Source organism: Trichechus manatus, unplaced genomic scaffold, assembly GCF_000243295.1.
Source record: "Trichechus manatus latirostris isolate Lorelei unplaced genomic scaffold, TriManLat1.0 scaffold00104, whole genome shotgun sequence".
NCBI lineage: Eukaryota > Metazoa > Chordata > Mammalia > Sirenia > Trichechidae > Trichechus > Trichechus manatus.
Genome location: NW_004444040.1, coordinates 9,509,060 through 9,530,710, shown reverse-complemented (window position 1 = coordinate 9,530,710; position 21,651 = coordinate 9,509,060). Strand labels below are relative to the sequence as shown.

The window sequence follows — 21,651 nt, the reverse complement described above, 5'->3', positions numbered from 1 at the left end:
GAACGTTTTGTTTTCTGCCCTTTTATCCTGTTTGAATTTTGTACCATGTGCATATGTTATTTTAAAACAGCCAAAATGGTCAGGAAAGGAGGCATCTTTTTTTTTTTTTAGTTTCTTGCTTTTTTTTTTTTTTTTTTTCTTTTTGCCTCTAGAACCTGACAACATTATTGAAAAGGCTTCTCACTCGGGCATGATCAACCCCAGCCGGCAGTGGCAGACGCTGAAGCAGAACACAGGGGTCGCCCATTTTGAGTATCAGATCCGAGTGACCTGTGATGACTATTACTACGGCTTTGGCTGCAATAAGTTCTGCCGACCCAGAGATGACTTCTTTGGACATTATGCCTGTGACCAGAACGGCAACAAAACTTGCATGGAAGGCTGGATGGGGCCCGAGTGTAACCGAGGTGTGTGTGTACGTGTGTACATGGGTTAGCCAGCCCCCAGTGGTGTTACCTTTGGTGCCAGAAGTTCTCACCTCCGCAGTGGTTAGGTGGCATTTTGGCTGTTGTCTAGGCCTGAAGCGTAATGATGCTGAGTAGAAGAAGCCACTGGTGCCCTGTCCAGGTTCCTTTCACCTGGCAGGCGCCCCCTCACTCAGCTGCTGTGAGGGCTGTCTGTGAACAGCTCCCCCGTGCTCCTCCTGAGAATTGTCCTCTCGGCTCAACAGGAGCCACTTAGAGGCCCCATCCCTCCAGCCCAGGAGTCAGTGAATGACTGACATGGAGGTACAAAGGTCAGCCTCCTTTCCCTTACTTGGTGGTCCATTCACACCCCAGAGCTCCCCTTTGGCTGAGCCAGCGTCTAGCTGAGCCCAGCTCCCCCCTCTGCCCTGTCCACTGCCTTCCCTCCCCTCTTCCTATGCCCAAGTTCCCTTCTCAGGCTCTGCTTCTAAGGAACCTGACCTAAAACAGATGTCAAACGGGACAGAGTTAGCCTGTCAAAGTTTGAACAGACAGTCCTGTAGGAAATGACAGCCCCTGAGCTTTCGCTGGCCATCTTTGGGGGCCCTGTTGTTGAGGGAGGGGAGGGATAGCTAGTGGGCTTGAGCTGTCTTACATGTGTAGGGTGGAAAGTAGATCAGCTTTCTAAGGGGCTGTCTGCTCTCCCAGCCCCGCCTACTAGAATTCAGTGATTCTTATTCACGGCGACTTCATGGGTAATTCTAGTTAACCATGTAATACCTCCTCATGAACGTTAACGCAACTCTGCTTATTTCACATGATTAGGTGAATTCCTTCAAGATAAACTCCAATTAAGAAATGAATTTGTTTTGAAATGTTACTGAGGACAGGGAAAGGAGGGAGGAGTTTGCAAGTCTCCTGGGCAATACCGCTTTTCTTTTCTTAAATAACTGGAGACAAGTGTTTAAAAGGGATGGCATTTCTGGAATCCAAACAAAAAGAGGAGTTGATAGGTTAAATGTATTTTAAGTAGCCGGTATTTTAAAAAATCTGCAACAGTTACTAAAACTAGCCAATGTTTAGTACTTTTCCATGTCTGCCCAAATTTTTTTCATGAAAGAAGCAGCATTGTTTTGCGAGGATACTTTGAGAATGTACCACCAGGTCTGGCCACCCCGTTAGCCCAGCAAATGAAGCCAGCCTGCGTGGTTCTGCTGGCCACATGGGGTTTTGAGACCAGGTATTTGGTGGGAGGTTATGGAGGCTGAATGTGCCCTGATGGGACAGTGTGGGGTAGCATGGGACAAGGTTATCTATAGCTTTCTTTTTTCTTTTGGTGAGGTTGGACGTGGGCCGGGTGGGAAATGACAGGGCATCGCTGAGGGAGCAGGGTAGCTATTGTGCAGAGAGGCTGGATGAAGGCCCCTTCCCCCCATCAACTTGCTTGCATTTTGTCCCCAAACAAGATCATGTTTTGAGGATCTGCTAACCGTGGCCTTGAAGTTTAAAGCTGAGTTTGTTCTTTGGGCACCTCCCATCTTCCTCTCCTTGCAATGGGCTTGACATGAGATCTCTTAAAATCCTGGATTTTGTAGGCTTAAAGTACTAGGCCGTTCTCATGAAGCAGGCAGCATGCTGATGCGTCCTTCTGTTTTTTACAGCTATTTGCCGACAGGGCTGTAGTCCCAAGCACGGGTCTTGCAAACTCCCTGGTGACTGCAGGTAAACAACTACATACCGTTTGTGTTTTCACGTAGTATTTTTTCCTTTCATGCAAGTAGGGGATTGACTTTTATTGTGAATGTGCCTCTCTTTCTTTGGAGGACAAGAGAGCTTAAAAAAAAAAAAAAAGTCACATCCGAAGCTTATTTCATTATCCCAGCTGTCTGGTGGAATGTACACACTTCTCTCTCAGAGAAAAAAAAATCTTATGGGCATAGTCAGTGACTTCATGTATTAACTGTTCTGTAAATTGATAACACGTTTTTGTAATCTTCAGCTTAAAGTGCTAATGGACTAAGATGGAGGGCTGTGGGCATGTTTCCTCGTGTCTCTCCTCTCCCGCCCCGGTTTTTCCTCAGCCTGCCCTCCCCCACTTTTCCCATCAATAGGCGAGAGGCTAGCATTCTTTAGAATGGGATTAGTACAATCTCTTGGCCCCTTTGCAGTCGGAAGCCCAGCCAGTGCTGAGAGGTTAATGGCTGCGTTGGAATCTTGTCAGTTGAGCCTGATGAATGTAGACTTTTGCTGCTGGCCTTTGAAGTTGGTTCTTTTATGGTTCCGGACAATGCAAAAGCCAAACGGAGACCTAACCACCCCCCTGCCCCCCTCCAAGATGACGGTTTGAGGGAACTTCTTGAAATGTGCATTATGCCACTTTGGGAAAGGCTCCTTACACAAAACGTTGGTGTCTGTGGCGTTTTGACACAGTCTCATACTTTTCCTCTCCCTCCTCCCAAATTTTTAAGGAGTAGCAGATGTAATATGACACTGAGTGGGTTCTTTGGGTCTGCCACTTTTGCCCCTAATGCCACTCTGGTTTGAGCTAAGAGAAGTTTGTGAATTGAAACCAGTGTGGTTCAAACGGAATTACCTGAGGCTCTTGTTAAAATTCAGATCCTGCTTCGGTAGGTCTGGGTTGGGACCAAGTCTCTGCATTTCTGACAAGTGATGTTGATGTTGCTTTGGGAAGCGTTGCCCCAAAAGCTTCAGTACTCAAAAGCGTAATTCCCAGAATTAACTCTTAAAGTGCAGATTCCTGGGCGCCATGCCAAGCCTGCGGAATCCCACTCCCTCAGTTTGATGGCCCAGGAATCTGCATTTTGACAAGCTCATCCCATGATTTTACTGATCAGCAAATTTTGACTGCTGCTTTAGGGAGAACGGTCTGGGACCTTTACCTTTAAGATGTCACCACTCTGTTCGTCTCCCCTGCAAGGGGAACACCGAACTCTGAGGCTTGAAGCTAAAATGGGATTCAAGGCAGTTGGAAGTCAAAAGTAGGCTGTCCTGAAGTTGTCTTCTTCCACATCGGAAAGAGTTTTTTTTTCTGGAAGGCTGACAGGGGAGTACTCGCCCTGCTGGTTGGAATAGTCACGCCATTGGAGGCAGCCGACTATAGTATTTAACAGCATGGCTGTCAGAGGCTGAGCAGGAATCCACCTACATTAACTCTTCCTAATTAAGGGTGTTCTGGAGAAAGTCAGATCTGAGGTGCTATTAGTGACTCGGAGCTGCTCCATGCTCAGAGAGCTGTGTTCAGAGAGCTGCTCCATGCTCAGATGAGTATCAGCAGAGGCTGACAGCGATTTGTGCTACTGTCATCAGAATACACACACTGCCTCGCAGGGAGAGGACCCTCCCAGCTGGAACAACAGGCTTTGTTTCCAGAATTGAGCCCTTTCTCTTTCAAAGTCTCACCTCCCACTCCGTGCCCAGACACGCACTGGTGCCCTTGTTTGCTTAAGGTGCAACTTTCCCACATGCCATTTGCATAGTCTTCCAGCCCATTTGGTTCTTCCTACCTTGAAAGAAAATCAAAACAGAACCTTCTAGCTAAGGAAGTTCAGGGTGCGTCCTTCTCCAGACATGGTTGAATGGCAAGTTCCCTGTAAGTTGTCTTTTGGATTATGTATTACAGATTTTTTTTTTTTTTTTTTTTTTAAGCCTGGGGAAACTTTACTGGTTTTGTGGTTCCCAGGCAGGGCAGACTACCTTTCCCGGGCGAACTTTATTGCAAGCCTGCTAATAATGTCAAACTTAAATATGAATCATCATATGAGGAAAGTCGCTTCAATTTCTCATGAGAACCTTAATCATATATTATTAAACTGGGATAACTTTGTGGATGCCTCTTTTAGGGTCAGTATTTTTGTTTGTTTTCTTTTGATGTCGTCCATGGCCTCTTGAGGTTCCTTTTTTATGCTTGGGGATTGAGCTCTCCATTAATTAAGCTGTGAGACTGGGTCCTCAGCTGCCTCTTCTTGCTTTTATTGGGCAAATTGAAGAGGTGTAGTGATCCTTAATTTGCAAGAGAATAAGAGAAGACAGCAACGATATTGCTTTTTCCAGATTAGTTCCCTCTTATCTATCAAGCTGAGAACATGAATCTTTACAGACTGAATCTACCCACCTCCCACTAACTTGGTTATTCTCTTTTATTTGTAAAATTTCGACCAGGTTTATTTTGCTCGTATATTCCTCCTTTAAATAGTCACTTGCCATTTAGACTGACATTAACATTTTACATAAACTAGAACACGGAATGTGATTAATCTTAAACTGCATATTCTTGTGGTTCTTTGTATCTGGGTGTGGATGGCTTGCTTTTAAAACTTAGGAAGTGGTTAGTCAGTATTCTCAGGGGTTAAGCTGATTCTTGGCCCGGGGTGATTAGCTATTAGCTAGATCCTATAATTTTCCCATGACAAGGATTTGCTCGCCTGACTCCAGCTCTCTGGAAACTGAACGCCTTTCCTTCTGTGGGGGCTTGTTTGCCAGCGTTACAGCCGAGCAACTCAGGGGAGTGCTTGGTTCTGATTGTGGCTTTTTCCCAGGTCCTGTTGTGGAAATATTTTGCTCACCCTGTTCCTCACTCGCCCCACCTGCATTCCTAGTGGTAGATTTGGTGGGTCTCCACTGCCTCCCCACCCACCTTTGTTAGCACTTGATTTTTGAGAAGGCAGTTAAAGTTTCAGAGGGCTTGAAACATGAGGGGAGACTGGTCAGAGACCCTGCCCTCTCCCCCACCCCAGGTGAAGGTTTATATTTGTGTTTTTGTTTGGGGATCAAAGGCACCATTTGGCTCCGATAGAGTCTGATTAACAAGGCGCTTATAAAGTAAACTCGACTCCCTTCCCCAACACCAGATAAACCAGATAAACTCAGGTGACCTTTTTTTTTTTGGCAAAGCGAGAAATAACTATAAATTAGCATAAACATCAACAGTAATGGGTCATAAATTATCTGTTGAATTGGTTCCAAGGGCTGTTGCTTCCCTCCCCCTTCCTGCAGAAATGGATTTAGAGATTCCACCCTCATCGTTACACAAGGAGGGTGCCCCTTTCTTTCCTCGTTTGTTTGGTTTTATAAAGCTGCGGCATCAAGCCGACGCAGTTTCCTCCAGCACTTGGTGTCTTGTTGCATTTTTGTGTGCCGGGGTCACGACTTGCTGTTGAGACAAAGAGGCCAGCCAAGCTGCTGTATAAAGATGGCTGCAAACGCTGCCTCTGCGGAGACTTTCACAGGACCATTGTCACTGGACAGTCCTTTCCTTTTCCCTCTATAGTCTGTGGACAAAGTCCCGGGATTGATTGATGCCACACCCCCACCCCAGTCTCGTTTGTGTGCGCCCGAGAAGAGAGTGGCTTTGTGACAGGACAGGCTGTGCCATGCTGGCCTCTCCCCAAACAGCCCCCCTTTTGTCAGGAGCCTGCTGGGAGGAGACCAACTGTTAACATGTTTGTTTATAAGGAGCCCCAGACAAACCTTGACAATTTACCCTGCTGTCACCAAAAGCAAAACAACAGAAAGCCCTGGATGGTGTAGTCTCCTGCACTCATTAAGCACGTCTCCCTTGGTGCTCCGGAGGCTAAGGGGTGCTGTCTCTGTCCAGGTGCCAGTACGGCTGGCAGGGCCTGTACTGCGACAAGTGCATCCCGCACCCCGGCTGCGTTCGTGGCACCTGCATCGAGCCCTGGCAGTGCCTTTGCGAGACCAACTGGGGTGGCCAGCTCTGTGACAAAGGTACGCACCCCAGGGACAGAGGCACGGCGCGGGTGGAATGTGGTCCTCAGGGCCACGAGATCTTGGGGGTGGGGATGGTGGTGGTTTGGTTCTCTTATTTTTATTTTTTTTTGTGTGTAGTTACTTTCATCCTGATTCTATCTGAATTTACCTTTAACGCTGTGGGTTTTTGTTTTGTTTTGGGTTGTTTTGGTTTTGTTTTCATTTTAAAAGTGGCATGGAGCTTAGGAACATCATGGCTTTGGCAGTCTTTAGAGTCTGTCGTTGACTTCAGGATCTTTTTGGCAGATCTCAATTACTGCGGGACTCATCAGCCGTGTCTCAATGGGGGAACTTGTAGCAACACGGGTCCTGACAAGTATCAGTGTTCCTGCCCCGAGGGGTATTCGGGACCCAACTGTGAAATTGGTAAGTGGTCCAGGCTCAATGGGATCCCATAATTTTTCTGTACACTGAACTTAAATACTTAAGTTCTTGTCAAAAGGCGAAAATATCTTCCAAAGTTAAGACTAGCTATCCCAGCAGCTCTAGGTCATTGAAACTTCCTTCATGAGTCCCTGAAGTTATTTGGGTGATGCTGGTTAGTGTAGGAGGCAGTATGAGATGCAAGTGACCCCAGCTTCTAGATGCCTTGGAATGTGGCTGGAGACAGCTGAGCAAGAAAAAATGGCTTCCTTTCACCCTCGATACTGACAGCAGGGCTGTATCACAAACTTGCTTTTGTTTTTGAAACATACTTGAGCTGGTCACCTGGTGTGGGATTTGGGGGTGGGGGTGTAGGTGGCACAGACCAGGTGTCTCTTGCTGACTGATATCCTGGTTTTGCAGTGGAGCATGCCTGCCTCTCTGATCCCTGCCACAACGGAGGAAGCTGCAAGGAAACATCGCTGGGGTTTGAGTGTGGGTGTTCTCCAGGTTGGACCGGCCCCACATGCTCCACGAGTAAGTCGGGTTTGTGGCCCACGTCCCTTCCAGAGGATCGTTGCACCAAGACACAGGGTTGGGGGAAGAGATACCTGGGCTCATGGTCCCGTGTGAACATCTCAGTGAAGCATCTTCTCAGCGGGAGCGGGGTGGAAAGTCTGGTGGCTTGAGCTTCCAGCTTGTGCATCTGGAAATCTCCCATACCATCATCCTACCCCCGGCTAAGCTAGCAGGTTGTAAGTTATCGATTCTGACTCATGGTGTTCCCATGTGTGCAGAGTGGAACTGCTCTATAGGGTTATCAGGGCTGTGACCTTTTGCAAGCAGATCACAAGGCTGTCTTCCAAGGCACCTCTGGGTGGGTTTGAACCACCAACCTTTTAGCTAGTAGTTGAGCACTTACCTGTTTGTGCCATTCGGGGGAAACCTCACTAAGCTAGCGTGTGTATCTGTTACACATTGGAAGAAATGCTTTCTTGGGATAGCTCATTCCTTTACATGTGCTTCTCAGAGCTCATCCAAATCATGGTTATTCTCCTTGCAGCAGGCAGAGGCCACCTACTACCTGCAAGTCACCGCTGACTTTTGCCATGGGGGCAGGTGACCCTGAAAGAAGAGCCTGCAGATGTGTACACGGCTGTGCTGTTGCCCCAGCTGTGAAACCTGTCTGTACATCAGAACCTCCTGAGGGGCTTTACATGCAGACTTCATGACCCCACAGTCCCCACCCTGAATGGGAGAGGCTGTATTGTTTACTAAGCCCCTGGATTCTGAGGTGCACGCAGGCCTGAGAACCACAGTTACACAGCACCCCAAGAGCAGCAGCACACAGTGGGGTCTGGTCCGGCACTGCAGCCCTGATTAAATGGAATCCTAACAATTTCCCCACTCCTCCTGTTATTCCGGAGACTAAATGGGCAGGTTCATAAACAGAGCCCAGCACATCCTCAGTGCTCAGTGAATGAGTTAAGAGGCCTCTACAAGCCAGTGTAGGAGTCCCTGGGTGGTATAAACGGTTAATGCAGTTGGCTGTTAACTGAAAAAAGTTACAGGTTCAAGTCTACCCAGAGGCACCTCGAAAAAAAGGCCTGGCAATCTGCTTCCAAAAAAAAAAAAAAATCAGCCACCAAAAACCCTATGGAGCACATCTCTACCCTGATACACAGGAGATCGCTATGAACCGGAATCGACTCAACTGTTTTTTGTTTTTTAAATAGTCTAGTGTGGAAGTAGGGTAGGGCTTTCACCTGTAAAGAGGTATTATTTCTCCTTACCTCCTCTTAGCTACGTCTGAGTGCTGATGAGACTCAAAATATAAAGACGAGGCAGATATAGATGTGCTGTGTTGCCAGATAGTTGATGCTCAGCTGTGGCCCGTTGCCTCCCCCTCAACCCTCCACCCAGCCATGCACATCCTGCCCCCACTGCTTAGGTCGGGGATTAAGTGAACTGGGGCAGTGGAGGATTTAAAGCTAAAAAAGAAAAAGCTTCCAGCCTGCCGTCACACCACTGCCCCCTCGTCCTTCTGTGGCTTTCTTTGTAGTGGGTACCAGGCTTACAAGTGAGGCGGCCTCGTGCCGGAGGTGGCGTTCAATCTAATTGTCAAACGGATTGAAATGAAGTGACCTGTGCCTTTGCTTTTCGTTAAACAGATATTGATGACTGTTCTCCAAATAACTGTTCCCACGGGGGGACCTGCCAGGACTTGGTTAACGGATTTAAATGTGTGTGCTCTCCCCAGTGGACTGGCAAGACGTGCCAGATAGGTAAGAAAATTTCTGTAACTGTAATTCCTGTACAAAGGGTGGCTTTGATAACCAGAGCTGCTCAGGAAGATGAGCATGTGGCCAGCTGTGAGTGAGTACTGCATTATACTCTGCAGTCGTTTATTATCAAGAGTCTAGCGGGCCTGGGAGAAAAACTTGAATGCAAATGGCCTTGCCCTTTTAGGCCCTGTGGGAAAGTCATAAGATTCCTTGAACCATGTCAATCGTCTGTCCGAGGAGTGTTCAGCTGGATTCCAAATCGCGGATGATCTCATGAGGAATGAGCTGTCTGCATTCTTTTTGCCACATTTAAATCCCAGCAACTAGGCGGCCTCTCACAGAGATGCCTGGTGGCTTTCTGCTCTTCTTTTGGGGACCTGTTATTAACCAGCAGTCAGAGAATTATCAGGGAGCGTTGCTTGTTGGATAACAGCCAGAGAGAGGGCTGAGACACTCAAAGTACAGTGAACCTAGTATCTCTTAGTTCACTCGCATATTAAAATGTCTCATACTTCAGACAGACTATTGGTGTGTGGGTTTTGGGGGGAGGGATGGGGTAGCACTCCGATTCTCATTGCTCATCCTCATGTTCTTTCAGATGCAAATGAATGCGAGGCCAAACCTTGTGTAAATGCCAAGTCCTGTAAGAATCTGATTGGGAGCTACTACTGTGATTGTCTTCCCGGCTGGACAGGGCAGAATTGTGACATCAGTGAGTGACTTTGTTTCCATCTTGCTTTTCACAAAAGCTTGGGTGGGGGCAGCGTTGGCCATACTTGGGTGCCATCTCTGAGACCTGGGTACTAGAAGGAAAGTTTTTCGAGAGGGTGTAGTCAGCACGGAAATGAAAACAGAGACTTTATCAGACTCATTAGCTGGTAACGGCCATATTCTGATAAGAAGGCTAAAACAATACTGTGAAGTCTCACCAGGCTCAGTCTGGAAGAATTAGGGTGGGTTCCCACCCAGCACACTAGCCTTATCTCAAGGGAAGCATGCAGGAAATCTGATTTAGAAGCTTTTATCTGTCTGGAGCGAAGGAGACTTTTTCAATTAAACCCAGTTTCAATGTAAGTTGCCTCCTTAATGGGATGCCTTGTTTATTTTTTAGATATTAACGACTGTCGCGGCCAGTGTCAGAATGAGGCCTCTTGTCGGGTAGGTAAACCTTCACCTCAATCAAAACTTTGGCAATTGGAGACAAATCTTAAGATGTATGTGGCTCTGGGGGAGCTTTGTCCCTGCAAGGTTTGAGAGTGCAGGTGAAAAGTGAGTCCATCGACGTTTAACCCAGGGCTCACGTTACCCCAGTGTCCTGGGCGTCATCTTGAAGGTGTGCTAATAGATGTGCCGCTAACGTTTCAAGAGGCTTGGCATTCAACTGAGTCAGTGAATCAGCTGAACCGCGACAGTCACACTATACCCCCGAAGCCCTGTGTTTGTGGAGTGCACAGGGAAAAAAGCATGTGTCTCTCCCCTCCTTCTCCTCCAGGATTTGGTTAATGGTTATCGCTGTATCTGTCCACCTGGCTATGCAGGCGATCACTGTGAGAGAGACATCGATGAATGCGCCAGCAACCCCTGTTTGAATGGGGGTCACTGTCAGAATGAAATCAACAGATTCCAGTGTCTGTGTCCCACTGGTTTCTCGGGAAACCTCTGTCAGGTGAGTGGTGGTGAAACCTCAGATGGCCACATTTTCACAGCGGAGCCTGCCCCTCCTCCCTGCCCCCTGGGTCCCCTTTGACTCTGGTGTCCATAGAGTTTGTGTGAAATCTGTTAACATCCTGTTGACTGGGGATCTCTGCTAGACAAATGCTGGTGGAAAGAGATATTGATGAATGATTTTTTTGGAGCCCTGGTGGCACAGTGGTTAAGAGCTTGGCTGCTAACCAAAAGGTCGGCAGTTCGAATCCACCAGCTGCTCCTTGGAAACCCTATGGGGCAGTTCTTACAGGGTCGCTATGAGTCAGAATCAACTCGACGACAACGGGTTTGGTTTTTTTTTGGTAGCCAGCCTAAATCTGGCTTTGTGTTCTGTTTCATCCCCCACCACACAGCTCTCTCTGACTCTGCCCAGGTTTTTTAAATGCTTACCTGAACCATGGCTGTCCCTAGGCTCTGAATGTGTATTCTGCAGCGAGTTCTTCTGATAGAAACAGATGAAGGGGTCAGATTCCCGTGTCGGCTGCCCCGGAGAAGTTACTACACCTTTGTTTTACGCTGATTCTTCTCCCCTTTTCCCGATACTTGCAGTTAGACATAGATTATTGTGAGCCCAATCCCTGCCAGAATGGTGCCCAGTGCTACAACCGTGCCAGCGACTATTTCTGCAAGTGTCCTGAGGATTACGAGGGCAAGAACTGCTCACACCTGAAGGACCACTGCCGCACGACCCCCTGCGAAGGTACTGCCCTCCCCATTTGTCACCGCCCCTTGGCACTCTCAGAAGTAGTATAAATGAGGAGCACCTCTAGATAGAAAGCCCTGCCTTACCTGAGGGCGTAGAGAAGCCAGAACACGTGGAAACAATCTCTGTGGGCCCACCCTTGGGAGAACTGTGTTTACAAGTAGCCTAGAGGAGAGAGGTGAAGTCCATTTATCATTGCTATTCTCGGGTGGGCTGATTTGCAACCGTGAAGCAAATTCCTTACAGCAGCGCTGCCCAATAGAACTTCCTGCAGCGGTGGAAACATTCTATATCTGTGCTGTCCAGTACAACATCCACGAGCTGCATGTGGCTGTGAACATTCAGAACGTAACTAGGGCAATGGACATTTTATTTCAATTGAATTTAAATAGCCACGTGTGGCTCGTGGCTACTGTATGGGGCAGCTTGTCCTGAAAGAAGTAAAGCTGGTCATTTTTCCTTAGCAAGCTTCAGCCAGTTTGGGTAGATGTCAAAATAGGATGAAAGATTGATCTGTTCTTGAACTTGGCTCCATAGAGAGAAAATGCTTTTTAAAAAACTCTTCCTTCTACCTGGAGCCTTAGCTTTGCTTGTCACAGTGGGACATGGCAGGTTGCCAGAATCTTGGCCTCGGGTGCCTCTTGACTTCTCACCATCATCAGCCAAAGGGGGCCCATCCCGGGAAAGCAGGCTTGGCTTGGGAACGCTGTGTGTTTTGGGTCCGTGGCTGTGGTCTGATCCCAAGTCTGTCTTCTAGTGATTGACAGCTGCACGGTGGCCATGGCCTCCAACGACACTCCCGAAGGGGTGCGGTACATTTCCTCGAACGTCTGTGGTCCCCACGGCAAGTGCAAGAGTCAGTCGGGAGGCAAATTCACCTGTGACTGTAACAAAGGCTTCACTGGAACATACTGCCACGAAAGTAAGACCCCGTCGGGTAATGGGGCACAGGTGCCCCCCACCTTGCATTTCCCAGCTCAGGGATCCTCGAGCTGTGTTTTAGGCAGTTAGAAACAGTAAGATAGGGAGACAGTGAAGGTTTATGATTCCACCTGGGATTTAAGACTGATGGCGTGTCTGATTTGCCAGACCACTCTAAATGCCTCAGAACCTTAGCATGATTATTTTAGAATGTTCTGGAATCTTAACTAGTTTGGGTGGTCCCTCTCTCTGGAGGTGTGTCTTCCCCACTCCCACCAAGTAGCTTGGCATGTGAGGGCATGGAATAAAATGTACAGGCACTCTGGAGGCTCCTGCCTGATAGGCCTGCCCATCGAATTTGAGAAACAGTCCTTTGAGAGTGAGAATGTTGGGGTATCGGGGTGTTTTCTAGGGAGGCAGCTGTGAAAACCACAGTGCTTGCCTGTGCATTACTTGTCCTTCATTTCCCTCTTTTTTTCCCCCTTTCACAGATATTAATGACTGTGAGAGCAATCCCTGTAAAAACGGTGGTACATGCATTGATGGTGTGAACTCCTACAAGTGTATCTGTAGTGACGGCTGGGAGGGGGCCTACTGTGAAACCAGTGAGTCAGTGGTCTTTTGGGGACAGGTGGCTCTGGGGTGTGGGGGAAGGCTGGGGAAGGCGGGGTAATTCACTTCAACTTGGAGGGGCCTCCCTCCTTTTCATGGTAAACCCCTGGCAGTGATACCCCACCAATTTCTGCCCCGAGCAGCATTGCCTGCATCCTGTTTACTTCCGTTAGTGCTAACAGCCAGAGGGAGGCGCATCTGCTGCTGAGGTCTAGAAGGAGACTGTGTGATTAGGATAATAAATACCCCTACTTGCAAGGGAGTAGCCATCTTTCTGTCAGTTTTGGTTTTAATTTCTGTCAGTCTTAATTTTAATTTCTGTGGGAGTTAGAGCGGTCTGCCCCCATCTTGCCTAACTTGTGGCATTAAGAGTAACCCAGTTTGGAGAGTCTTTTCTCTTGGAAAGGGGTTGTCACGTTTAGGTCCTGGGACCGTTCTTACAACTCGAGGACTGAAAAGCGGGAGTTGGATGTGGCGGTAGAAAAGGCTTGGCTCCTGTCTGTTGAGAATAGTTCTGGAAACGTCTTCAGCTGAGTGTTTCATCTTTTCCTTCTAGATATTAATGACTGCAGCCAGAACCCCTGCCACAATGGGGGCACATGTCGGGACCTGGTCAATGACTTTTACTGCGACTGTAAAAATGGGTGGAAAGGAAAGACGTGCCACTCGCGTAAGTAGGGGCTCGCCTCTAATCCCATCTCTCAGGACCACTCCCTCCCTGTCTTCTGCGGGAGCAGGGGCGGCCAGGGGTTCACACGGAGCTCTTCTCCTGCAGGTGACAGCCAGTGTGACGAGGCCACCTGCAACAATGGTGGTACCTGCTATGATGAAGGGGATGCTTTTAAGTGCATGTGTCCCGGAGGCTGGGAAGGAACGACCTGTAACATAGGTAACTGCCTGCCCCATGTGGGATGTGCAGTGGGCTTGGCCACTGAGCATGTCTGCCCCCAACTCCCAGAGCTTAGGATCCTCTTCCTGGGTCTGGTTCTCGCCCCTCCAGACCATCTGGATCCTCAGAGAAGCTGATCTTTTCTGCTCTTGTCTTGCAGCCCGAAACAGTAGCTGCCTGCCCAACCCCTGCCATAATGGGGGCACCTGTGTGGTCAACGGGGAGTCCTTTACGTGTGTCTGCAAAGAAGGCTGGGAAGGGCCTATCTGCACTCAGAGTGAGTGTCTTCCCCCTGGCTCTCCCAGGACTACTGAGCCTCTCCTGACCCGTCGGGGACTCTGAATTGAAACCAGAAGCCGAGCCGTCTGATGTCTGGCTCTGCATCACCTGGGTCTGCTCTAATGACTTGATGGGCTGCAGCCCTGGCCCGCACATGAGAAAGGCGCACAAGATAAGTGGAGACAGATGGAGCCTCGGTTCCCAGCGCTGGTTCGAACCAGCAGCCTGTCTCCCTCCGTTCTCACACGCCCTCCCCACTCCCTACCACGGCCTCTTCCTGTGTACATGTGTCCCATGGCCAGGGAAACAAAGCATGGGGCAAGCCTGGTTCCAATTTATTGGAGTATTCGATGGATTCTCCTGGTGCTAACTGCGGCTTTAGCATTTGAGTGTTATGGAAATAAGTGGTGTTTTTGCTTAGGGCTAAGACCCCTTCTTTCCCTGTTGAAGGCCTTCCTAATCACTTTTTTTTTTTCTTTGTTTCCTTGCAGACACCAATGACTGCAGTCCTCATCCCTGGTAAGCATGCCAACCTTTTAAACCAGCACTTGTCAGATGAATGTGCACGTGAACCAGCAGGGAGCTCATGTACAATGCAGGTTCTGATGTAGCAGCTTTGGGTGGGGCTTCTTGAGACTCCGCATTTCTAACAACCCCCACCCCGGGTGATGCTGATCCTGCTGGTCCGGGCCACACTGTCATTAGCCAGGTCGTGTCTTCATTTAAAGTAGGGACTTGAACCTGGGCTGCTCTCTCAAATCACCTGGGGGAGCTTTTAAAAGTCCCAGTGCCTGGGCTGCAACCCAGACTGATGGAATTAGGATCTCTGGGGTGGGCCCCAGGCATCATTATTTTCAAAGCTCCCCCAGGCAAAGGCAGGTGCAGTGAGGGTGAGGGCCGCCCCTGACTGTAAGTGGCATTGTGGATGCATGTGAGATGATTGGCAGCTGGAATTGGGGACTGGGAGGTTGGTAACTGACAGCATCTTTGCTTTCCTCTCAGTTACAACAGTGGGACGTGCGTGGACGGAGACAACTGGTACCGGTGTGAATGTGCCCCGGGTTTTGCTGGGCCTGACTGCAGAATAAGTAAGGAAGGGCCCGTCTGGGTTTCCCAGTGGCTTTATTCCCGCACCCCGTCCTTCAGCCTGAGACTTTTTTCATCTTTAAAAGCACTTAAGGCCAAAGTTCGCTTTTAAGTAGCACCGAGAGAGCAGCTAATCTCCTGCCTCCAGCTGGGATTAAGATGCTCCTCCGCAGCCTCCTCCCAGGTACCTGCTAGTGGTTCCCTGGGTGGCGCAGCCCTCCCTGTTCTTGGGGGAGAGTGCCAGCCACAGAATTGATGAGTCATCCACACTGAGCCCTCAAGGGGAGTGTGTGCTTCCCCGTGACTAACGTGAAATCACGGGCAAGGGAATGTTTGCCACAGGGACACTGGTATGGAACGTGGCAAGGGAACATTTCCCACAGGGACACTGGTATGGAACGTGGCAAGGGAACATTTCCCACAGGGACACTGGTATAGAACATGGCAGGGGAACGTTTGCCAGGGGTACACTGGTGTGGAACGTGGCAAGGGAACGTTTGCCACGGGGACACTGGTGTGGAACGTGGCAAGGGAACGTTTGCCACGGGGATGCTGGTGTGGAACAGAGCTAACTCACATGGAAGGGGCCAGGCTGGAGTTTCAAAGGCTGGGCTGTGGTGGCTTTTATCAGGTCCTGGAAAAATGATTAAAACAGAAAGGGGGCAGGGGGAGACAATACAGTTTTTCAAAGTTATGGTTTTATTCTTTATTTCAAACATTTTTTTCCCTACTTTTCTATATGCCCTTCTTTAACAAAAAGTGGTAGAATAGTTGTATTATTATTTTTTGTTTTTGCCGCCAAATTGTTTGAACTTTTTCTGGTGTCTGAAATCCCTAAGACTGGGATTTACTGGACTTCAGCACTAGTTGGGGGTGGGTTGTATCCAATTCATGTTTCTAAGTCAGAGATTGGCAAACTCGGGGGGCCAAATCAGCGTGCCATCTGTTTTTATAAATAAAGTTTTATTGGAACACATGTACTGTCTGTGGCTGCTTTCACGCTGCAGTGACACAGTTGAGTAGTTGTGACAGCTACCCCAAGGCCTGCAAAACCTAAGATATTTATTATCTGGCCCTTTACTGAAAAAGTTTGCTCACCCTTGCTCTAAATTGTACTGTGAGAGAAACTTATTTAATTAAAAATTGCTGGCTCTGGAAGTCAGGATAGCAGTGATTATGGGGGTGGGGTGGCAGTGACTGGAAGTAGGCATGGAGGAGGCTTTTGAGGGGTTGATAATCTCTTTATTTGGGTGCTGGTTACGTGAGTGAACATTCATGGAGCTTATACTTAACGACTTGTATGCTTTTTTATCTGTATGTGTCAATAAAAACTTAAACAAACAAAACATTGCTGCCTCCCATTGGAGCCTGAACTTGAATTCCATTTCTCCTAGACATCAATGAATGCCAGTCTTCCCCTTGTGCTTTCGGGGCTACTTGTGTGGATGAGATCAATGGCTACCGATGTGTTTGTCCCCCGGGGCACAGCGGTGCCAAGTGCCAGGAAGGTATGTACGCCAGGGCCCCGCTGCCCATGTGTCACTTGGGGTGAGTGGATGTTAAACAGTTGCTGTTGTGACTGTTCACGAGCAGGTGCTGTACTCGGTACAGTTCATGTGGGCAGCAGGGAGCAGGCAAGATGAGTCTCCTAAAGACAGGGTGGCTGTTAACTGGGCTGTTGCTTGTAATCAGCTGTGGCTGCCATAATGCTGTGTAACAAACCATCCCCAAACTCGATGACCTACAACAAGCATTTATTTTTATTGGGTGGGTAGAGTGATTATGGAGTTCCTGGGTGGTGCGGACAGTTAATGTACTTGGCTCCTAACCAAAAGGTTAGAGGTTCAAGTCCACCCAGAGGTGCCTTGGAAGAAAGGCCTGGTGATCTATTCCTGAAGCATCAGCTATTGAAAACCCCATGGAGCACAGTTCTACTGTGACACACATGGAGTCACCATGAGTTGGAATGACTAGATGGCAACTGGTTTTTCTTTAGGAATTATACTGTGGGTTGGGTTCAGATTTATTCAATGTGCCTCCACCTCTTCCCTGGACTGGTGGCTGTATCTGGGGTCTGGGGCATGTTCTTTTCATGGCAGATGGGAAGTGTGCAGGAGGCCAAGTTCAACCGTGACAGCCCAGTTGAAGACTCTGCTCATAGGTTGTCTGCTACCATGGCGGGGGCCACAGTGTACCGCAGGGGAGGGAAGCGCGCTGCCCACCGTGGGAAGAGCTGTGTTGTCACATAGCAGGGGCACAGGGGCCATCATTTCACAATAGGGAGGGCGTGAAGAGCTGAGAACAGCAATCGAGTCTGCAGAAAAGAAAACTCGCGTTCACGTGTCTCCACCATTTAGTTTCAGGAAGACCTTGCATCACCATGGGGAGCATGATACCAGATGGGGCCAAGTGGGATGATGACTGTAACACCTGCCAGTGCCTGAACGGAAGGATCGCTTGCTCCAAGGTGAGGCGCGAGGGTTGCCATGGCTCCCGTGTGTTTAGGATAGTTGACGGTGCTTTTGCTAAGCCTCCGGCTCCTGTCCGTCTCTCCCCAGGTCTGGTGTGGTCCTCGGCCGTGCCTGCTGCACAAAGGGCACAGTGAGTGCCCCAGCGGGCAGAGCTGTGTCCCCATCCTGGACGATCAGTGTTTCGTACGTCCCTGCACTGGCGTGGGAGAGTGCCGGTCCTCTAGCCTCCAGCCGGTGAAGACCAAGTGCACCTCCGATTCCTATTACCAGGACAGCTGTGCCAATATCACCTTTACCTTTAACAAAGAGATGATGTCACCGGTATGGAAGAGCTTCTTTTCTAACTTACACAGTGGTGGATGTCTGCATGTTTTGACGCAGGAGTGTCACGAGCTAGGATCTAGTTTTCCTTAGCTTCGATTCCAGTCTTCTATAAAAGCAGGGCTTGAATTTAGCCTCATTTCAAAGAAAATATGTGTTTTTTTTTTTTTTTTTTCCTTCCAATATCTTACCTGTGTGGACTTCTAAAATTTGTTTTAGGGCCTTACCACTGAACACATTTGCAGTGAATTGAGGAATTTGAATATTTTGAAGAACGTTTCTGCTGAATATTCAATCTACATAGCTTGTGAGCCTTCCCCGTCAGCCAACAATGAAATTCACGTGGCCATTGTAAGTATAAGACCCTTTCGCCCTGATCTATGATTGCAAGATAGCTCACCAACCTAACTTGGCTGAGCAAATGCATTGAAAAAGAGCTTTATGCCCATATTGTCAAGGAATTTTGAATAAAGGCTACTGTTAAGGAGTATCCACTGACCCTCAAGCGTAACGATTCTGCTTTTTCCAGTCGGCTGAGGACATACGGGACGATGGAAACCCTATCAAGGAAATCACCGACAAAATAATAGATCTTGTTAGCAAACGTGATGGGAACAGCTCGCTGATTGCGGCTGTAGCAGAAGTAAGAGTACAGAGGCGTCCTGTGAAGAGCAAAACAGGTGGGTGCTGGGGTGAGGGTGAGTAAGTGGTGGCTTTCTGTGGTGACTCAAACCGATTTGATCACACTGTTGAATAAAACCATCAGGCGGGGAATTACCTGACAGTTCCTCCGTCAGAGGAGCCCCTTGTTTAACTGGTGAGAAAACTGAAGCCAGCCAGTTTGACCAAGATGATATGGCTGATGGAGACAAGGGTCAACTTTATACTTTTTCCTCCGACAAGCTTTGTTGTCTTGCAAGCAGGCTGTCCTGCAGAAAATGTGTGGCTTCTCAGTCCATCTTAAAGCCCTAGGGCACAGTGTCACTGTGCCTTGCACTCGAGGCTTTAAGGCCTGACTTGGCATTTGGTGTCGTGGGACAGCCCAGGAGAGCACTGGGAGCCGCTGGTTTGATAGCCAGCTTGATAGCCCCCCATAGGGCTTCCAGACTCCCCTTCCGACTGCCTTGTGCATCACCGTTCTGGCGAGGTGAGACGTTGGGCCGGTAACCAGGGGTCACTTGAGCCGCCCACACTTGCATCAGATTTCTGATAATTCTGAAAATCTGATCCTATAATGAGCTCCCTAAGTAGCCAGACTCTTGTCTCACCCAGACACTGCTCTCCCCACACGGAGTCAGAGAGCCTGTAGGAGCCGCTGCTCTCCCCGGTTGGCCTCTCCGGGGACCAAAGAGTCGAGGTCTCCAAGGGCCCTGATCCCGGCCCTCGCTTATCAAGCTGTGAATTGACAACATGTGGTTGTGAAAAGGGACTTGTCCCCATGGCGCCCCTTTTAGGGACTAAGGACAGGCGCACCACTCACTGTTGGTGTTCTTTTGTTCCCGTGATGATGTTTTTTTTTTTTGGAGAGTTAATTGGTTTCGTGCCTGCCTTACAGATTTCCTGGTTCCCTTGCTGAGCTCTGTGTTAACCGTGGCTTGGATCTGTTGCTTGGTGACGGCCTTCTACTGGTGTGTGCGGAAGCGGCGGAAGCCAAGCAGCCACACTCACTCGGCCTCCGAGGACACCACCACCAACAACGTGCGGGAGCAGCTGAACCAGATCAAGAACCCCATCGAGAAGCACGGGGCCAACACCGTGCCCATCAAGGATTATGAGAACAAAAACTCCAAGATGTCCAAAATAAGGACACACAACTCGGAAGTCGAGGAGGATGACGTGGATAAACACCAGCAGAAAGCCCGGTTTGCCAAGCGGCCGGCGTACACGCTGGTAGACAGAGAGGAGAAGCCCCCCAACGGCACGCCGGCAAAGCACCCAAACTGGACAAACAAACAGGACAACAGAGACCTGGAAAGTGCCCAAAGCTTGAACCGGATGGAGTACATCGTATAGCAGACAGCGGGTGCTGCCGCCTCGCGGACACCACCCTTAGGGTAGTGGTGAAAGGCACTCTGGGCTTGTAGTTCTTTAAACTGTCATGTCACGTTTGAGTCTAAGGCTGTTCCGGACTTAGAATCCTTGTGTTAATTTAAGTTCTGACAAGCTGGCTTACACTGGCAAGGGTAATTTCTGTGGTCGGCTGGAAACCCAAGCGCTGCATTACACATCTATGCAAAACCAGTCGAGAGTGCCCTTGAGTGGGTTCCCCTGCAGTTTGACAAGCGTGGGCCGGGCCCGCCAGGAGACCGTCTCGCCCTTAGTCCTTGAGCTTCCGCTTCTGCCAGATGTCCTGATGGTGATGCAGTCTTAGGAGAATAGTTTTTATTTATATTTATTGACTCTCGAGTTGTTTTTGTATATTGGTTCTATGATGACGTACAAGTAGTTCTGTATTTGAAAGTGCCTTTGCAGCTCAGAACCACAGCAACTATCACAAATGAGTTTATTATTTATTTTTTTTATTGTATTTTTTTTTTTTTTTTTGGTGGGGGGTGGGGGACCTTGGATGTCAGCAGTTGCTGGTAAAATGAAGAATTTAAAAGAGGAAAAATGTGTGAAAAGTAGAATTTTTGTATAGTTATGTAAATAATTCTTTTTTTTATTAATCACTGTGTATATTTGATTTATTAACTTAATAATCAAGAGCCTTAAAACATCATTCCTTTTTATTTATATGTATGTGTTTAGAGTTGAAGGTTTTTGATAGCATTGTAAGCTTATGGCTTTTTTTTTTTTTTTGAACTTATTTTCTTATTACATGTTGCCTATAAGCCAAAATTAAGGTTTGGAAATAGTTTATTTTAAAACGATAGGATGGGCTTCCGTGCCTGAAGACTGATGGGATTTTTTTTTTTTTTTGTACGACGTCGGATGTTTAAAACACTTTATAGCATCACTTTCAAACATGTTTTAAGGACTGACTGAGGCAGTTGGAGAATTAGTCTAGAACAGGTTCTTTTATTTTTCTGCTTTAGACTTGAAAAGAGACAGGCAGGTGATCTGCTGCAAAGCAGTTTAAGGGATAAAGTTGAACTATGACTTAACGTAGCCAAAATGTGAGTGGTTGAATATCATTAAAAATATCAAATTAATTGTGTGACATTGGAAGCACACCCATCTTATTTTGTAAATTCTGATTTTTTTTCACCATTCGTATGTAATACTGAACCACTTGTAGATTTGATTTATTTTTGTTGTTATCTACTGCATTTAGGGAGTATTCTAATAAGCTAGTTGAATACTTGAACCGTAACATGTCCAGTAGGATCACTGTTTAGATTTGCCATAGATTACACTGCCCGCCTTAAGTGAGCAAATCAAAGTGCTATTATGATGTTTAAGATCAACAAGGCTTATGAAACAGAGTAATCGCGTTGGTTCACCGTTGAGACCGGGAAGATACTTTGTATTGTCCTATTAGTGTTATATGAACATAAAAATGCATCTTTGATGTGTTGTTCCTGGCAATAAATTTTGAAAAGTAATATTTATTAAATTTTTTGTATGAAAACACGGAACAGTGTGGACTCCTGAGCTTCAGTAGTTGTACTTGGTTTTGTCTTGCAGCTTTGCCACCCCACTGGGTCTTTTCTGATGATTGGGGTATTACAGTAGGTTAGAGCTTGATGGGACTGAGGAATCACTGAAAGGCTTTGAAACCACAAAATTCATCTGAAGTTCTCAGAAACTGTGGGGCTGGAGTGGAGGCAGCCCCGATCCCAGGGGGTCTTGCTGCCCTTGTTCGGCTGTCCTGTAACACTTA

The 21,651-nt window shown here is 48.0% G+C and overlaps 1 protein-coding gene across 1 annotated transcript in view; it reads left to right on the top strand.

The window, feature by feature from the left end:
* JAG1 (jagged canonical Notch ligand 1) overlaps positions 1-20,332 on the top strand; it is a 37,531-nt gene extending 17,199 nt beyond the window's left edge. The window contains exons 4-26 of the mRNA XM_004383059.3: positions 153-407; positions 2,066-2,126; positions 6,019-6,149; positions 6,438-6,557; positions 6,978-7,091; positions 8,726-8,839; positions 9,438-9,551; positions 9,951-9,997; positions 10,332-10,505; positions 11,096-11,246; positions 12,007-12,171; positions 12,662-12,775; positions 13,339-13,452; positions 13,558-13,671; positions 13,832-13,948; positions 14,442-14,469; positions 14,953-15,038; positions 16,431-16,544; positions 17,394-17,503; positions 17,595-17,828; positions 18,048-18,179; positions 18,358-18,508; positions 19,384-20,332. Of these exons, the coding sequence (XP_004383116.1) occupies positions 153-407; positions 2,066-2,126; positions 6,019-6,149; positions 6,438-6,557; positions 6,978-7,091; positions 8,726-8,839; positions 9,438-9,551; positions 9,951-9,997; positions 10,332-10,505; positions 11,096-11,246; positions 12,007-12,171; positions 12,662-12,775; positions 13,339-13,452; positions 13,558-13,671; positions 13,832-13,948; positions 14,442-14,469; positions 14,953-15,038; positions 16,431-16,544; positions 17,394-17,503; positions 17,595-17,828; positions 18,048-18,179; positions 18,358-18,508; positions 19,384-19,841 (3,218 nt within the window). The 3' untranslated portion in view covers positions 19,842-20,332. The remainder of the gene's footprint in view (positions 1-152; positions 408-2,065; positions 2,127-6,018; positions 6,150-6,437; positions 6,558-6,977; positions 7,092-8,725; positions 8,840-9,437; positions 9,552-9,950; positions 9,998-10,331; positions 10,506-11,095; positions 11,247-12,006; positions 12,172-12,661; positions 12,776-13,338; positions 13,453-13,557; positions 13,672-13,831; positions 13,949-14,441; positions 14,470-14,952; positions 15,039-16,430; positions 16,545-17,393; positions 17,504-17,594; positions 17,829-18,047; positions 18,180-18,357; positions 18,509-19,383) is intronic.
* The last annotated feature ends 1,319 nt before the right edge of the window (positions 20,333-21,651 follow it).